The sequence below is a fragment of the Scyliorhinus torazame genome, chromosome 1 (assembly GCF_047496885.1).
Source record: "Scyliorhinus torazame isolate Kashiwa2021f chromosome 1, sScyTor2.1, whole genome shotgun sequence".
NCBI lineage: Eukaryota > Metazoa > Chordata > Chondrichthyes > Carcharhiniformes > Scyliorhinidae > Scyliorhinus > Scyliorhinus torazame.
In genome coordinates, this window is record NC_092707.1 from 213709180 (window position 1) to 213726470 (window position 17291).

The 17291-nt window shown below is 46.4% G+C and overlaps 1 protein-coding gene across 2 annotated transcripts in view; it reads left to right on the plus strand.

Moving 5' to 3' along the window:
- Nucleotides 1–17291, plus strand: part of LOC140418751 (potassium voltage-gated channel subfamily KQT member 4-like) — a 1006403-nt gene that overhangs the window by 495913 nt on the left and 493199 nt on the right. For both annotated transcript variants that reach the window (XM_072502359.1, XM_072502364.1), the window contains exon 2: nucleotides 15362–15452. In XM_072502359.1, the coding sequence (XP_072358460.1) occupies nucleotides 15362–15452 (91 nt within the window). The remainder of the gene's footprint in view (nucleotides 1–15361; nucleotides 15453–17291) is intronic.

Sequence of the window (17291 nt, forward strand, 5' to 3'; positions counted from 1 at the left end):
TGGACTGTGGGAGGAAACCGGAGTACCCGGAGGAAACCCACGCACACACGGGGAGGACGTGCAGACTCCGCACAGACAGTGACCCAAGCCGGAATTGAACCTGGGACCCTGGAGCTGTGAAGCAATTGTGCTATCCACAATGCTACCGTGCTGCCCTTAAGAACAAATTAATCTACACTATATCATTCTACCGTAATCCATGTACCTATCTAATAGCTGCTTCAAGGTCCCTAATGTTTCCGACTCAACTACTTAATTAGGCAGTGCATTCCATGCCCCCACTATTCTCTGGGTAAAGAACCATCCCCCCTATATCTTCCACCATTCACCTTAAATTTATGTCCCCTTGGATTGGTTTGTTCCACCCGGGGAAAAAGTCTCTGATTGTCTACTCTATCTATTCCCCTGATCATCTTATAAACCTCTATCAAGTCGCCCCTCATCCTTCTCCGTTCTAATGAGAAAAGGCCGAGCACCCTCAACCTTTCCTCGTAAGACCTAGTCTCCATTCCAGGCAACATCCTGGTAAATCTCCTTTGCACCTTTTCCAAAGCTTCCACATCATTCCTAAAATGAGGCGACCAGAACTGTACACAGTACTCCAAATGTGGCCTTACCAAAGTTTTGTACAGCTGCATCATCACCTCATGGCTCTTAAATTCAATCCCTCTGTTAATGAACGCTAGCACACCATAGGCCTTCTTCACAGCTCTACCCACTTGAGTGGCAACTTTCAAAGATGTATGAACATAGACCCCAAGATCTCTCTGCTCCTCCACATTGCCAAGAACTCTACCGTTAACCCTGTATTCCGCATTCATATTTGTCCTTCAAAATGGACAACCTCACACTTTTCAGGGTTAAACTCCATCTGCCACTTCTCAGCCCAGCCCTGCATCCTATCTATGTCTCTTTGCAGCCGACAACAGCCCTCCTCACTATCCACAACTCCACCAATCTTCGTATCGTCTGCAAATTTATTGACCCACCCTTCAACTCCCTCATCCAAGTCATTAATGAAAATCACAAACCGCAGAGGACCCAGAACTGATCCCTGCGGTACACCACTGGTAACTGGGCTCCAGGCTGAATATTTGCCATCCACCACCATTCTCTGACTTCTATCGGTTAGCCAGTTCGTTATCCAACTAGCCAAATTTCCCATTATCCCATGCCTCCTTACTTTCTGCATAAGCCTACCATGGGGAACCTTATCATATGCCTTACTAAAATCCATGTACACTACATCCACTGTTTTACCTTCATCCACATGCTTGGTCACCTCCTCAAAGAATTCAATAAGACTTGTAAGGCAAGACCTACCCCTCACAAATCCGTGCTGACTATCGTAATCAAGCAGTGTCTTTCCAGATGCTCAGAAATCCTATCCTTCAGTACCCTTTCCATTACTTTGCCTACCACCGAAGTAAGACTAACTGGCCTGTAATTCCCAGGGTTATCCCGAGTCCCTTTTTTGAACAGGGGCACGACATTCGCCACTCTCCAATCCCCCGGTACCACCGGTGTTGACAATGAGGACGAAAAGATCATTGCCAACGGCTCTGCAATTTCATCTCTTGCTTTCCATAGAATCCTTGGATATATCCCGTCAGGCCCGAGGGACTTGTCTATCCTCAAGTTTTTCAGAATGCCCAACACATCTTCCTTCCTAACAAGTATTTCCTTGAGCTTACCAGTCTGTTTCACACTGTCCTCTCCAACAATATGGCCCTTCTCATTTGTAAATACAGAAGAAAAGTACTTGTTCAAGACCTCTCCTATCTCTTCAGACTCAATACACAATCTCCCGCTACTATCCTTGATCGGACCTACCCTCGCTCTAGTCATTCTCATATTTCTCACATATGTGTAAAAGGCCTTGGGGTTTTTGTTGGATACAGGTTGGAAGTTGTTTTCTATTATACCATGCCTCTGTACGGACGTTTGGATGTTTTTGATGCTGCACTGGAAAGTTGGAACCAGTACACGCAACGGATGCGTTACTATTTCCAGGCAAACAATATCACCGAAATCGAGCGCCAGGTGGTCATATTGCTCACCGCCTGCGGGCCGCATACGTTTGGGGTGATTAGGAGCCTTACGTACCCAGCTGCGCCGGACACCTAAACGTTTGATGAACTTGTGAATATAGTGGGGCAACATTTTAACCCAACCCTGTCCACGATAGTTCAGCGTTACCGGTTTAATACCGCTGAGAGGATCCCTGGAGAATCCCTTGCGGACTTTCTATCCAGGCTGCGCAGGATTGCGGAGTACTGTGACTATGGTGAGACGTTGTCAGAAATGTTACGCGACCGTTTGGTTTGCGGTATTAACAATGCGGCCACCCAGAGAAAGTTGTTAGCTGAGCCATCATTGACTTTTCAACAGGCCATTCAAATAGTATTGTCCCGAGAGAGCGCAGAACGAAGAGTGCAGGAGCTACAGGGAATGGAAGTGCATGCCTTGGGGCGCAACCCCTTCCGTCCGAAAACGTCCCCCCACACTCCTGCAGTACCTTGGGCGAGGCAACGTCCGGTCCGATGCCAGTGGCCGTCGGACATTCCTCCCCGAAGGGAGCCTTCTCCAGAACCAATGGATGAGGAGCCATGTCCGTGTCAGACTTGTAGGCACCGACACCGTCGCGGACGCCGGTCCTGGGGGCGCCAGAGGCACTGTCGTTCCGACCGAAACTGGGACCAGCCCAGGGGCCGTACCTTCCATGTGATTTTTCACAGTGCCCAGCAAAGGTTTATACCAATAAAAAGGAAGGACGGTAAAAAGAGGGACAATCGACCGTGGATATCTAAGGAAATAAGGGAGAGTATCAAATTGAAGGAAAAAACATACAAAGTAGCAAAGATCAGTGGGAGACTAGAGGACTGGGAAATCTTTAGGGGGCAACAGAAAGCTACTAAAAAAGCTATAAAGAAGAGTAAGATAGATTATGAGAGCAGATAGTAAAAGTTTCTACAAATACATAAAACAAAAAAGAGTGGCTAAGGTAAATATTGGTCCTTTAGAGGATGAGAAGGGAGATTTAATAATGGGAGATGAGGAAATGGCTGAGGAACTGAACAGGTTTTTTGGGTCGGTCTTCACAGTGGAAGACACAAATAACATGCCAGTGACTGATGGAAATGAGGCTATGACAGGTGAGGACCTTGAGAGGATTGATATCACCAAGGAGGTAGTTATGGGCAAGCTAATGGGGCTAAAGGTAGACAAGTCTCCTGGCCCTGATGGGATGCATCCCAGAGTGCTAAAAGAGATGGCTAGGGAAATTGCAAATGCACTAGTGATAATTTACCAAAGTTCACTAGACTCTGGGGTGGTCCCGGCGGATTGGAAATTAGCAAACTTGACACCACTGTTTAAAAAAGGAGGTAGGCAGAAAGTGGGTAATTATAGGCCAGTGAGCTTAACTTCGGTAGTAGGGAAGATGCTGGAATCTATCATCAAGGAAGAAATAGCGAGGCATCTGGATGGAAATTGTCCCATTGGACAGACGCAGCATGGGTTCATAAAGGGCAGGTCGTGCCTAACTAATTTAGTGGAATTTTTTGAGGACATTAGCAGTGCGGTAGATAACGGGGAGCCAATGGATGTGGTATATCTGGATTTCCAGAAAGCCTTTGACAAGGTGCCACACAAAAGGTTGTTGCATAAGATAAAGATGCATGGCATTAAGGGGAAAGTAGGAGCATGGATAGAGGATTGGTTAATTAATAGAAAGCAAAGAGGGGGGATTAATGGGTGTTTCTCTGGTTGGCAATCAGTAGCTAGTGGTGTCCCTCAGGGATCAGTGTTGGGCTCACAACTGTTCACAATTTACATCGATGATTTGGAGTTGGGGACCAAGGGCAATGTGTCCAAGTTTGCAGACGACACTAAGATAAGTGCTAAAGCAAAAAGTGCAGAGGATACTGGAAGTCTGCAGAGGGATTTGGACAGGCTAAGTGAATGGGCTAGGGTCTGGCAGATGGAATACAATGTTGACAAATGTGAGGTTATCCATTTTGGTAAGAATAACGGCAAAAGGGATTATTATTTAAATGATAAAATATTAAAACATGCTGCTGTGCAGAGAGATCTGGGTGTGCTCGTGCATGAGTCGCAGAAAGTTGGTTTTCAGGTGCAACAGGTGATTAAGAAGGCAAATGGAATTTTGTCCTTCATTGCTAGAGGGATGGAGTTTAAGATTAGGGAGGTTATGCTGCAATTGTATAAGGTGTTAGTGAGGCCACACCTGGAGTATTGTGTTCAGTTTTGGTCTCCTTACTTGAGAAAGGACGTACTGGAACTGGAGGGTGTGCAGAGGGGATTCACTAGGTTAATCCCAGAGCTGAAGGGGTTGGATTACGAGGAGAGGTTGAGTAGACTGGGACTGTACTCGTTGGAATTTAGAAGGATGGGGGGGGGATCTTATAGAAACATATAAAATTATGAAGGGAATCGATAGGATAGATGCGGGCAGGTTGTTTCCATTGGCGGGTGAAAGCACAACTAGGGGGCATAGCCTCAAAATAAGGGGAAGTAGATTTAGGACTGAGTTTAGGAGGAACTTCTTCACCCAAAGGGTTGTGAATCTATGGAATTCCTTGCCCAGTGAAGCAGTAGAGGCTCCTTCATTAAATGTTTTTAAGATAAAGATAGATAGTTTTTTGAAGAATAAAGGGATTAAGGGTTATGGTGTTCGGGCCGGAAAGTGGAGCTGAGTCCACAAAAGATCAGCCATGATCTAATTGAATGGCGGAGCAGGCTCGAGGGGCCAGATGGCCTACTCCTGCTCCTAGTTCTTATGTTCTTATGTTCTTATGTGGATGAACCTGCGGCGACTATTCCTGAGGACGTGGAGGCGGAGGATGACTGCCTGCAGCTGCATTGTGTGGCAGCTCCCCGTGTGGCCCCATTAAGGTGACAGTACGGGTCAATGGTCACCCGCTTGAGATGGAGTTGGACACTGGTGCAGCGGTCTCCGTGATCGCCCAGAGGACATTCAACCGCATCAAGCAGGGTATACAGACCCTTACATTAACCGACTCACAGGCCAGGTTGGCCACCTACACGGGGGAACCACTGGACATTGCAGGAACTACAATGACCCATGTTGTTTATGGACGCCAGGAGGGGCGTTTCCCACTTATCGTGGTGCGCGGCCATGGGCCCAGCCTGTTGGGTCGGGACTGGTTGCGCCATTTGCGGTTGCAATGGCAGCACATCCTCCAAACAGCTTCTGGAGGGTTGACTGAGGTGCTAGGACGATACCCAGATGTATTCCAGCCTGGTTTGGGGAAAATAAAAGGGGCCGTAGCCCGTATCCAAGTCGAACCAGGAGCCACGCCGCGCTATTTCCGTGCGCGCCCGGTGCCTTACACCTTGCTCGAGAAGGTAGAAGGGGAGCTCACTCGTTGGGAGAATTTGGGTATTATCAGGCCCGTCCGCTTTGCTGACTGGGCACCACCAATTGTACCTGTAATGAAGCCAGATGCCACAGTTCGCTTGTGTGGCGACTATAAACTTACAGTGAATACGGCTTCCCGACTCGACCGATATCCAATGCCTCGCATAGAGGATCTCTACGCGAAGCTTGCAGGCGGACTCTCGTTCACAAAATTAGATATGAGTCACGCCTACCTACAGTTGGAGCTGGACATTGCCTCCCGACCATATGTAACGATTAATACACACCAGGGCCTGTATGAATATACACGGTTGCCCTTTGGAGTATCCTCTGCCTGCGCTATTTTTCAACGTGTTATGGAGGGCATTTTGAGAGGTTTACCACGTGTGGCTGTCTACCTAGATGACGTTTTGATTACAGGGACGTCGGAGCAGGAACATTTGGAAAATCTGGAGGCTGTCCTTAGACGCTTTTCGGAGGCTGGAGTCCGTTTACGTCACACAAAGTGCGTATTTCAGGCAAAGGAAGTAGTCTACCTCGGTTATCGGGTGGACCGTGAAGGTTTGCACCCCGTCGCAGAGAAGGTGCGTGCGATTCAACATGCCCCGCCCCGACTGACACTTCGCATCTTCGTTCTTTTCTCGGTCTCGTAAACTATTACGGGAAGTTCCTCCCCAATCTGGCAACTACGCTGGCCCCGTTGCACCTTCTGCTAAAGAAAAATCACACCTGGGTTTGGAGTCAGCTGCAAGAAACCGCTTTCCGGCGGGTAAAGCAACAATTGCCGTTGTCTGGGTTACTAACCCACTATGATCCTGGAAAGCCTTTGCTCGTCACGTGATGCATTCCCGTATGGTATTGGGGCCGTCCTGTCCCACAAGATGGAGAACGGGGCCGAGCGACCGATAGCTTTTGCCTCCCGCACATTGACTGCAGCGGAGAAAAAGTACGCGCAGATCGAGAAAGAGGGCCTGGCAGTGGTTTTTGCGGTGAAACGCTTCCACCAATACGTGTTCGGCCGTCATTTCACTATCGTGACTCATCATAAGCCTCTGTTGGGACTTTTCAGAGAGGATAAGCCAATACCGCCCATTGCTTCCGCACGGATCCAGCGCTGGGCTTTGTTGCTTGCTGCATACGAGTATTCTCTGGAGCACAAACCAGGAACGCAGATAACAAATGCTGACGCACTGAGCCGATTGCCTTTATCGACTGGCCCCATGTCGACCCCCACGACCGGTGAGGTGGTTGCAACCCTAAATTTTATGGGCACCTTGCCTGTCACGGCATCACAGATCCGTGAGTGGACCCAGACGGAGCCAGTCCTGTCAAAGGTTCGGCACATAGTCCTGTATGGTGGGCAGCATAGACAGCTCCCAGGCGAGTTGCGGGCATTTTCCTCCAAGCTGTCAGAATTCAGCGTGGAAGACGGCATCCTCTTGTGGGGGACGTGTGTGATTGTCCCGGAAAAAGGCCAGGAGCTGCTACTAAGAGACTTGCACAATGGGCATCCAGGTGTGACCAAAATGAAAATGTTGGCCCGGAGTTATGTCTGGTGGCCAGGCCTCGACACCGACATTGAGAAGGTGGCCCAAAACTGCTCCATTTGCCAGGAGCATCAGAAGCTTCCGCCGGCCGCGCCCCTACATCACTGGGAATGGCCAGGGCGACCTTGGGCGCGCTTGCATGCAGATTTTGCAGGCCCTTTTCAAGGATCCATGTTCCTTCTATTAATCGACGACCAGTCTAAATGGCTAGAGGTGCATAAGTTGCAGGGGACAACGTCCTGCGCAACAATTGAAAAGATGTGTTTATCGTTTAGTACGCATGGCCTCCCCGAGGTGCTGATCACGGATAACGGCACTCCATTCACGAGTGAGGAGTTTGCGAGGGTCACGAAGATGAACGGCATACGCCATATCCGCACTGCCCCATACCACCCGGCTTCAAATGGGTTGGCAGTGCAGACATTCAAAAGAGGCCTAAAGAAGCAGTCTTCCGGATCAATGGACACGAGACTGGCTCGCTTTTTGTTTACGTATAGGACCACCCCCTATGCGGTGACTGGGATAGCTCCTGCAGAACTCCTAATGGGCCGGAGACTTCGCACCCGCCTTAGTATGGTTTTCCCGGACATTGGCGCAAAAGTACGCTGCACACAAGAACGGCAGGGACAGGGATTTTCTCGGCACCGGCTGATTCGGCGGTTTGCGCCCGGTGACCCAGTGTTCGTTCGGAATTTTGCTGGTGGTGCCCAGTGGGTTCCTGGCATAATCTTTCACCAAATGGGCCCTATATCTTACCAGGTGCAAGCCCAGGGTCGTCTCCAGCGCAAACATGTAGACCACGTTCGGTCCAGAAGACTATCCCCTCCAAAGATTCCCCGCCCCCGGAGCTCATTTCTACAGCCGCAGAGACCAGAGACAATGGAAGGTAGTCCTCACAATCTTCCGCTGGTGCCTCACTCAAAGCCTGCGCAGGTCGTTACAGAACCGAATGGAGATAGAGACACTGACATGACGGAGGCAGCAGACTCTGACTCCGAGATGGAGACACAGGACGCATCAGAGGGTGAATCCTCGGGTCCACGGGCCGTGGATGTACAACCATTACGCCATTCATCACGGAAGCGCCGGTCTCCGTCTCGTTATACGCCGCCTGATCCAGCGCCGCGTGCAAATGGTGTCCGGCCTGCGGCAAAACGAGTCCGACGCCCGACGCCAGGGTCTTCGGTGGATTCCTTGGACTGGGGACGGACGGACGGACGGATGTTATAACCTGCCTGCTTACCATTGGCTGGGGACTAATGACAATCCCACAATCCTGTGGGAGTATGAGCTTCCCCAATGAGGGGGGCGGAGAAACCATTAGTAAACTCCTAGTATAAATAAAGCTGGCCAGTTTGGAACCAGCAGGAAGGAGTGTGCAGCAAGGGAAGTTGCTGCTGCTGCTGTTATATATATATATATATATATATTATATATATATATATATATATATATATATATGTTATTGTAAATAAATGTTATTACTTTGTATCCTTAAAACTCGTGCTGGATTCTTTGTGGCCCTCACAAAAGGGGAGTAATCAAGGGGGCTGCTTTATCCTGGATGGTGTTGAGCTTCTTGAGTGTTGTTGGAGTTGCACTCATCCGGCAAGTGGAGAGTATTCCAATACACTCCTGACTTGTGCCTTGTAGATGGCTTTGCTGGGTCAGGAGGTAAGTTATTCGCTATAGGATTCTTAACCTTCGACCTGTCCTGGTAGCTACAGTATTAATATGGCTAGTCTAGTTCAGTTTCTGATCAATGGTAACCCTCAGGATGTTGATTGTGGGGCATTCAACAATGTAATGTCATTGAATGTCAAGGGGCAATGGTTAGATCATCTCTTGTAGGAGATGGTCATTGCCTGGCACTTGTGTGGTGTGACGGCACAGTAGCACAGTGGTTAGCATTGTCGCTTCACAGCTCTAGGGTCCCAGGTTCGATTCCTGGCTTGGGTCACTGTCTGTGCGGAGTCTGCACGTTCTCCCCGTGTCTGCGTGGGTTTCCTCCCACAGTCCAAAGAAGTGCAGGTTAGGTGGATTGGCCACGCTAAATTGCCCTTAGTATTCAAAGGGGTTGGGTGGGGTTGCTGGGTTACGGGTCTGGGGCGGAGTTCTAGGCTTAAATGGGGTGCTCTTTCCAAGGGCCGGTGCAGGCTCGATGGGCCGAATGGCCTCCTTCTGCACTGTAAATTCTATGTATGAATGTAACTTGCCACTTGTCAATCCAAGCCTGCATATCGTTCAGGTCTTTCTGTATGTGGACATGGACTGTTTCATTATCTGAGGAGTCGCAAATGGTGCTGAACATTGTGCAGTAATTTGCAAACATCCCCACTTCTGACCTTATGATGGAGGGAAGATCATTGATGAATCAGCTGAAGATGGTTGGACATTACTCTGAGGAACTCCTGCAGTGATGTCCTGGAGCTGAGATGATTGACCTCCAACCACCACAACCACCTTTCTTTGTGTTAGGTATGACTCCACCAGCGAAGAGTTTTCCCCCTGATTCCCAATTACCACAGTTTTGCTCGGGCTCCTTGATTCCATACTTGGTCAAATGCTGCCTTGATGTCAAGGGCAGTCAATCTCACCTCACCTCTGGCATTCAGCTCTTTGTCCATATTTGAACCAAGGCTGTAATGAGATCAGGAGCTGAGTGACCCTGGCAGAACCCAAACTGAGCGTCAGTGAGCAGGTTATTGCTGAGTAAGTGTCGCTTGACAGCACTGTTGATGACTCCTTCCATCACTTTGCTGATGATGGAGAGCAGAATTATAAGGTGATAATTGGGTGATTTTTCCTGTTTCTTGTGTACACGACACACATTGTCAATTTTCCACTTTGCCAGATAGCTGCCAGTGTTGTAGCTGTACTGGAACAGCTTGGCTAGGGATTCGGCAAGTTCGGGAGAACAAGTGTTCAGTACTGTTGCCAGAATATTGTCAGGGCCCATAGCCTTGCAGTATCCAGGGCCTTCAGCTGTTCCTTGATAGCTTATATTTAATTGTATATCTGTATCCTCTCATTCTAAAACCCTTATTCGTTGGAAACATTTTAAAAATCTACTCTGTCCCATGACTTCCTAATTTCAAATAGCTCAATCGATTCACCTTCCAGCCATCTCCACTGTAGCAAGGAATGTCTCAGATGTTTAAACCAGGCAGCTTGGGCTGTTACTGGTGGAAATGGCTAATATTAAAGAAGCTAAACATTCCTCAATCGTTGTACTTTTTCAGTTTAGAAGATAAACAATCATAGAATATTCCCTCTGCTCTTCATGGCATTTTGTCCTGTGCTCGTTCATTTCCACATCTCTTGTCTCAGTGTGTTGACAACATAAATGGAGATGAGGAATAACAAGGGTCAGAAAATGCTGGTGGGAGTAGGTTATGACAGTTGTTCTCAAACCTTTTCACTTAGACTGGGCATAAGAACCTGCAGACCAAATATCGATCCTACCGCATCTGCTGTTGCTTGCCATTGCAAAAAATACTATCAGAATTAACAGGAACTTATTTAAACTATAAATGTTTTGCTGCTTTTTCACTTCTAAATGGAATAACTATACACATTATTTTTTAAATGCCATAAGTAATTTATAAATTCATGCCAGAAACAGAAGTTTAGTTATTTTCATAATATAAATATTAATACTACAAGAGAACACAATTATTTGAAACATTTTAATATGTTCTGAAATTACCACAATATTCTTCTGAGAAACCTTAACCTTACATCGATATCAGTCAAACAAAGGCAACAGTAATATTGTCGTTGGGCGCGATTCTCCGGCCGCGTTGTGCTCTCGCATGAGCGCAACGCGGCCAGAGAATGCCAGGAAAGACCTCCAGCGAGCCTCCCGACAGGCTCAGCACCTCCTGGGATTCTCCAAAGTCCCACAAGACGTCGGGGTCGGAACCCCGCCCCAAATTGGTGGGACCGAATGATGCTCGCGAAAATGGGTCGTAAACCTACTGCGTGGGGTCCACTGGCCTCCTTTGTTTCTTTGGCCTCCCCAGTGAGGCTGCAGCTGGGTGCCAATCAGTGCTGGTCCACACAAAGGTGGTGGTGGACAAGGCAGAACGGCACCCGGGGGGTCTCCTTTCAAAATGGCAGCCCGATCTCTGAGTTCAGCTCCCCAGTGCTAAATGTGGGTTAAACTGGTGAGAAACTCCCCAGGGCCCAAAAAAGTGACCCTCAGATTATATCAGCACCAGTCAGCTCTCTCTCAGAAGGGGAAAGCAGCCTCTAGTCCTCGGGGAATATGGTGACTTTCATGTCATTCACTCTGTGGAACCAGACAGGGATAGAGATATTTTAGCGGTAGCATTATGTACTGAGGTACGGTTATTGGAACTCGCATCATAAAAGATCCTCTGTGGAAAAAGTGGTCACATTATAATTTGGTTCCATGTTAAGTTTGGAAATTACATACTCAAGTCCAAATCAAAGAGTTGATACTTGAGCAAAGCCAAGTACATTGCCATGTGGAGAGAGCTGGCTAAGGTTGAAAGCCAGAGACACGGATTTGTGGTGTTTGGCAAAAGAACCAACAGAGAAATGAGGAAACCTTTTTACTAGTTATGATCTGGAATTTTTGGCCTCAGAGAGGGTTGGGGAAGCACCATCACTGAGTATATTCAAGGCTGAGTGATTTTTGGTCATAATAATGTTGGACAGGCTTAAGGGGCTGTATGATCTGTTCCTAACTACTCTGTACTGGTATTAATGTTCCACATAAAAATCCTACCACCCCCTTTTCATCCTATACCATATCCATGGAATCCCTACAGTGCACAAGGAGATCATTTGGCCCAGCTTCTGGTCCTATTTGTTATGTTCTAATGTAAATCAATTTGATTTATTCTGGCCATTGATTCAAATCTACAAGTGTTTACTGTTTTCCATAACCATTTAAAGTTGGAAAAGTCTACAAGAAGACATGTAGCAGGTGCTGAAGGACTTTTTGCTGACTTCAAGGCTTTTACACAAATCCGTTGCCCTTAAATAAGGGCGCATTAGTGAGTATCTCCCTTGGAATATGTCATGACTCGGAACATGTACAGAGGCTCTGTAGAGCAGGAAAGCTGCAGGAAGAGGGCGGAGGAAGAGGGGAGAAAGGATAAAGGTTTCTCAGCAGAGGGCTATATGTACACCGATTTTTCAGGGAGAAATTAATAATATGTGAGACATCTAGGCTACAATAAGAATGTCCTGGCTGAGATCTAGCTACTGCAGCACAACTGCAACCTTGGGGCAAGGTATTCAAGTGGTTCTGAAGGGGACTGGACCATTAGCCTTTACACATCTGCTGCTTTCCAGTCTGGTGCTGGAGATATTTGTAACATCTCACCATTTTCTGTTCACAGTTATGAGAGCTGAGAGAGAGAAAAAAACGAGAAAATGCACATGGTTTCACTTGGATTGCAGACTTCCCCATGATGGAGGGTGCCATTAGCTGCAACCACATCACTTTGTGGCTGCCACTGGCCAACTTTGCCTGATAGCCGATCAGAAAAGGATTTCACTTTCTAAACTTTCAGCTGGTATGTTACTGTGATGAAGCTCAAAATACTTACCGAAATTGAAGTTTCTAACTGGGAATTGGCAGTTTGGGTTTCTTTCATGATCTTCTAGTCTTCTGCATATGTGCTGGTTGGAAACTGGCCACACGTGCACAATTCATAAAATTCATGTTCTTCAGCCAGGAACCAGATCTGCGCAGAAGAAGCGAAGAAGAAAAAATTATATGGTGTGAAAAGCAGGTCAGGTGACCTGGAACCGCACTGCCAATAAAGAGGTGTCCCACTGTCCATGTGGAGTTTGCACATTCTCCCCTTGTCTCCCCTAGGTCTCACCCCCACAACCAAAGATGTGCAAGGCAGGTGGATTGGCCACGCTAAATTGCCCCTTAATTGGAAAAAAAATGAATTGGGTACTGTAAATTTATGTTAAAACAATTGGTGTCCCAAGGTGCAAGACACAGGAAGGGGGACCAAACCAAGAAGAAGGTCCCAAACTAGGGAGGAGGACAAAAAGAACCCCAGAAGACGGTCCAGGTAAGGGACAAGGACAAAGACAGAAACAAATTCAATTTTATGAATTGTGCACGTGTGGCCAGTTTCCAACCAGCACATATGCAGAAGACTAGAAGATTATGAAAGAAACCCAAACTGCCATTTCCCAGTTGGCAACTTCAATTTAGGTAAGTATTTTGAGCTTCATCACTGTAACATACCAGCTGGAAGTTTAGAAAGTGAAATCCTTTTCCTTGAGGGAAAGGAGTAGAGCAATAGGCTCTGAAGTAAAAGAGCTATGGGGAGCAAACTTGAAGCAAAGTGTGTTTGAGTGAGGCCCTGAAGATGCAAGGAGGCAGCCTAAGGTTGGTGACTCCTTACTGCAGACATTTTGGAGCAGTGGTGTTCTGTTAGGCATGACCGAAGATCTGACATTCTGTATGGAAGGTGAAGCTTGATTGTACTATTAGTTTACTTGAAACAATTTATCAATAAGTATTTACAAAGACCTCAGGGTCAGCACATAGTTTTCAGCACACATTATTCTGCGCCTAGCTCTCTTGGAGCCTCTTGGTCATCTGGCCCCTGATATCACAGTTAATATAATCCGGGATTGAAAGCTGCTCTCAGTAATAGTGACCAGAAACCTATCATAAATTGTTGCAAAAAACCATCTGATTCACTAATGACATTTAGGGAAGGAAATCTGCCATCCTTCTCTGATCTGGCCTACATGTGACTCCAGACCCACAACAATCTAGTTGACTCTTAACTGCCCTCTGAAGTAGCCAAACAACCCACTCAGTTCAAGGGCAATTATGGATGAGCAATAAATGCTGGCCCAACCAGCAACACCAACATCCCATGAAAGAATAAAGAAAAAAACATTATTAATATCATCATGGTCTCATTAACATAACCATTAATTCATTGCTCTACACTGCAGCCAATCAACGCTCACCAAGCAAGCAACACCCACATCCCTTGAGTGGTTTAAAAAATACTCTTGGGACAGGGCAGCACGGTGGCGCAGTGGTTAGCACTGTGGCCTTATGGTGCCGAGGTCCCAGGTTCAATCCTGGCTCTGGGTCACTGTATGGAGTTTGCACATTCTCCCTGTGTTTGCGTGGGTTTCGCCCCCACAACTCAAAGATGTGCAGGGTAGGTGGATTGGCCTCGCTAAATTGCCCCTTGATTGGAAAAAATGAATTGGGTACTCTAAATTTTAAAAAAATACTCTAGGGACACTAGTTCAAATCCCATCATGGTGGAAGTTAAATTTGATTAATAAAAACATTGGGAATTGAAAACTAGTCCCAGTGATGGTGACTATGAAACTATCATCAACTGTTGTAAAAACACATTTTGTTCACTAATTTCCTTCAGGGAAATATGGTAGGCAAATGTTTGGAAATTATGCTCCAGTGCTGTAATGAATAATATCGGCACTGGAAATTATACAGCAATAATGCCACAACATCCTAATGCTTGTTTGCTGTGGTATAGATCACTGAACTTGGGTTCACAGATCGCACTTGACGGGGGTGAGGTTGAGTAGGTTCTTTGGGGTAGAGGACAAGATGTGGAAGATGTTCAGGGAGTCCGGCGAACCATGTCCATATGTTTTGGTCATGCCCGGCACTGGAGGGGTTCTGGAGAGGAGTGGCGGGAGCAATATCTCAGGTGGTGAAAGTCCGAGTCAAGCCAAGCTGGGGGCTAGCAATATTCGGAGTAATGGATGAGCCGCGAGTGCAGGAGGCGAAAGAGGCCGGCATTCTGGCCTTTGCATCCCTAGTAGCCCGGCGAAGGATCTTGCTATTGTGGAAGGAGGCGAAGCCCCCTAGCCTGGAGGCCTGGATAAACAACATGACTGGGTTCATAAAGCTGGAGAGGATTAAGTTTGCCTTGAGAGGGTCTGCGCAGGGGTTCTACAGGCGGTGGCAACCATTCCTAGACTACCTCGCGGAGCGTTAGAGGAAGGTCGGTCAGCAGCAGCAGCAACCCTGGGGGGGGGGCGGAACGAGAGATTGTTTGAGGGGATGGATGAGCAGGAGATAACATGGAGGGTGGGGGGAATTGGCACGTGTGGGTGAGAGCCAGTGTATGTAAATATACCATTTTGCCATGTATATATCTTGCTCAGTGCGATTTTGTGTTATTTTGTTACGGGGGGGATTATTGTTTGTAAGGGGAAAAAATTGGGTTGTTAAAAACTTTAATAAGTATATATATTTTTTTAAAGATCACTGAATTTGCAAATTGCTGGAAGCTGTGGGGTATTGAGATAAAATATTGACACAGTTAAATTACTCCTGCAGCTTCCATTTAGCTGCTTTATCTTCTACCATATCTGCTTAATTTAGTCAATTTCTCTTTGTCTCCAACAGATTCCTGCTCGTCTTCAGCTGTCTCGTCCTGTCAGTGTTTTCCACCATACCCAATCACCAGATTATGGCAAATTCCGGACTCTTTATCCTGGTAAGAAGGATGAGCGGGGGAAGATTTAACTGAGCATAATCAGCCATTTTACATTCAATATAATTTATTAACCTAACATAATTGATTGAGAATGGAATGGCTGGAATATAATCAGGAATAGTGTGACAACAGATAATGCAAGTAATAGTCTGACCAGGACATAAAGAATGCAAATCATTTTCCCCATTGATCCATTGTGAAACATCATCCAATGTGACATTGAATCATACCACAGAAAGTCCCTGGGACTATGAGAACAGGACTATGGTTAATAGCAATGCTGGTCAGAACAAAAGAACGCAAGAAGATTCATGAAGGCTACTCCACCAATCAACAAGCTTATGATTGACCTTCTACCTCAACTCTACACTGCACCATCCCCCATATTCCTTAATTCCCTGTGAGTACCCAAAAAGCTACTAATCTCTGTCTTGAATATATTCAATGACTGAGCACACACTGTTCTGTGAGGTAGAGAATTCCAAAGAGTTTCAACCCCTTTGAATTAAATTCTCCTCACCTCAGTTCTAAAAGGTGGACCTCTCATTTTGAGTCTGTGTCCCCATTCATCTAACCCTTAAAACTATTATATATTTCAAATTAGATCACCTCTTATTTTCCCAAAGCCCAGGGAGCATAGGCCTAGTCTGCTCAATCTCTCCTCACAGGACAATCCCAGGAACCAGTCTTGTGAACTTTCTTTGCACTTCAACTAAGGCAAGTATTTCCTTCCTTAGATAAAGAGACAAAACTACAGTGCCCTATGGCTCTGTATAATTGTAGTAAGAACTCTTTCCTCTTCTACCCCAATCCATTTGAGACAATGGCTGACACACCATTTGCCTTCCTAATGTTGTTTTGTATGTTAACTTCCTGTGAAAAATGAGTAAAATAATGGAATGGGTAACAAGCAGTTTTTTCATTAGCTACTGAAGAGTTTTCTACAGCAGCATGTTTGGAGTCCAGTGAGAAAGGAGGTACGGCTGGACTTGATTCTTGGGAATCAGGTGGGCCAAGTGGATCACATGTCAATAGGGGAACATTTAGGACACAGTAATGATTGTATCATAAGGTTTAGGCTGACTATGAAAAATATAAGAAAGAACCCAGAATAAAAATAATTAACTGGGGGATGCCAATTTCAATGGTGTAAGAATGGATCTGGATAAATTGGGATCAGAGATTAGCAGGCAAAACAGTAACTGAAAAATGTCTTTAAGGAAGAGATAGTTCAAGTACGGTCAAGGTTATAGAGTCAGAGAGCTTTTACAGCACGGGAAAAGGCCCTTCAGCCCATCGTGTCCATGCCAGCCATCAAACACCTATTTATTCTAATCCAATTTTCCAGAACTTGACCAGTAGCCTTGTATAATATGGCATTTCAAGTGCTCATCTAAATACTTCTTAAATGCTGTGAGGGTTTCCCCTCTAATATCCTTTTCAGGTAGTGTGTTCCCAACCCACCGCCCTCTGAGTGAAATGTTTTTCCTCACATTTTTTATATCCCACCTGCCCATTACCTTAAAACAATGACCCCTGGTTATTGACCCCTCCGCTCATGGGAAAAGTTCCTTCCTATCTACCCTATCTATGCCCTTCAGAATTTTATACACCTCAATCTCGTTCCCCTTAGCCTTCTCTGCTCCAAGGAAAACAACTCCAGCCAGATCCAGTTTCTCCTGATAACTGAAACTCTCCTGCCTAGGCAAGATCCTGGTGAATCTCCTCTGCACCCATTCTAATGCAATCACTTCCCTCCTATAGTGTGGCAACCAGAACTGCACACAGTACTCCAGCTGTGCCCTAATGAGCGTTTAATACAGTTCTTTGTTCTTTGTT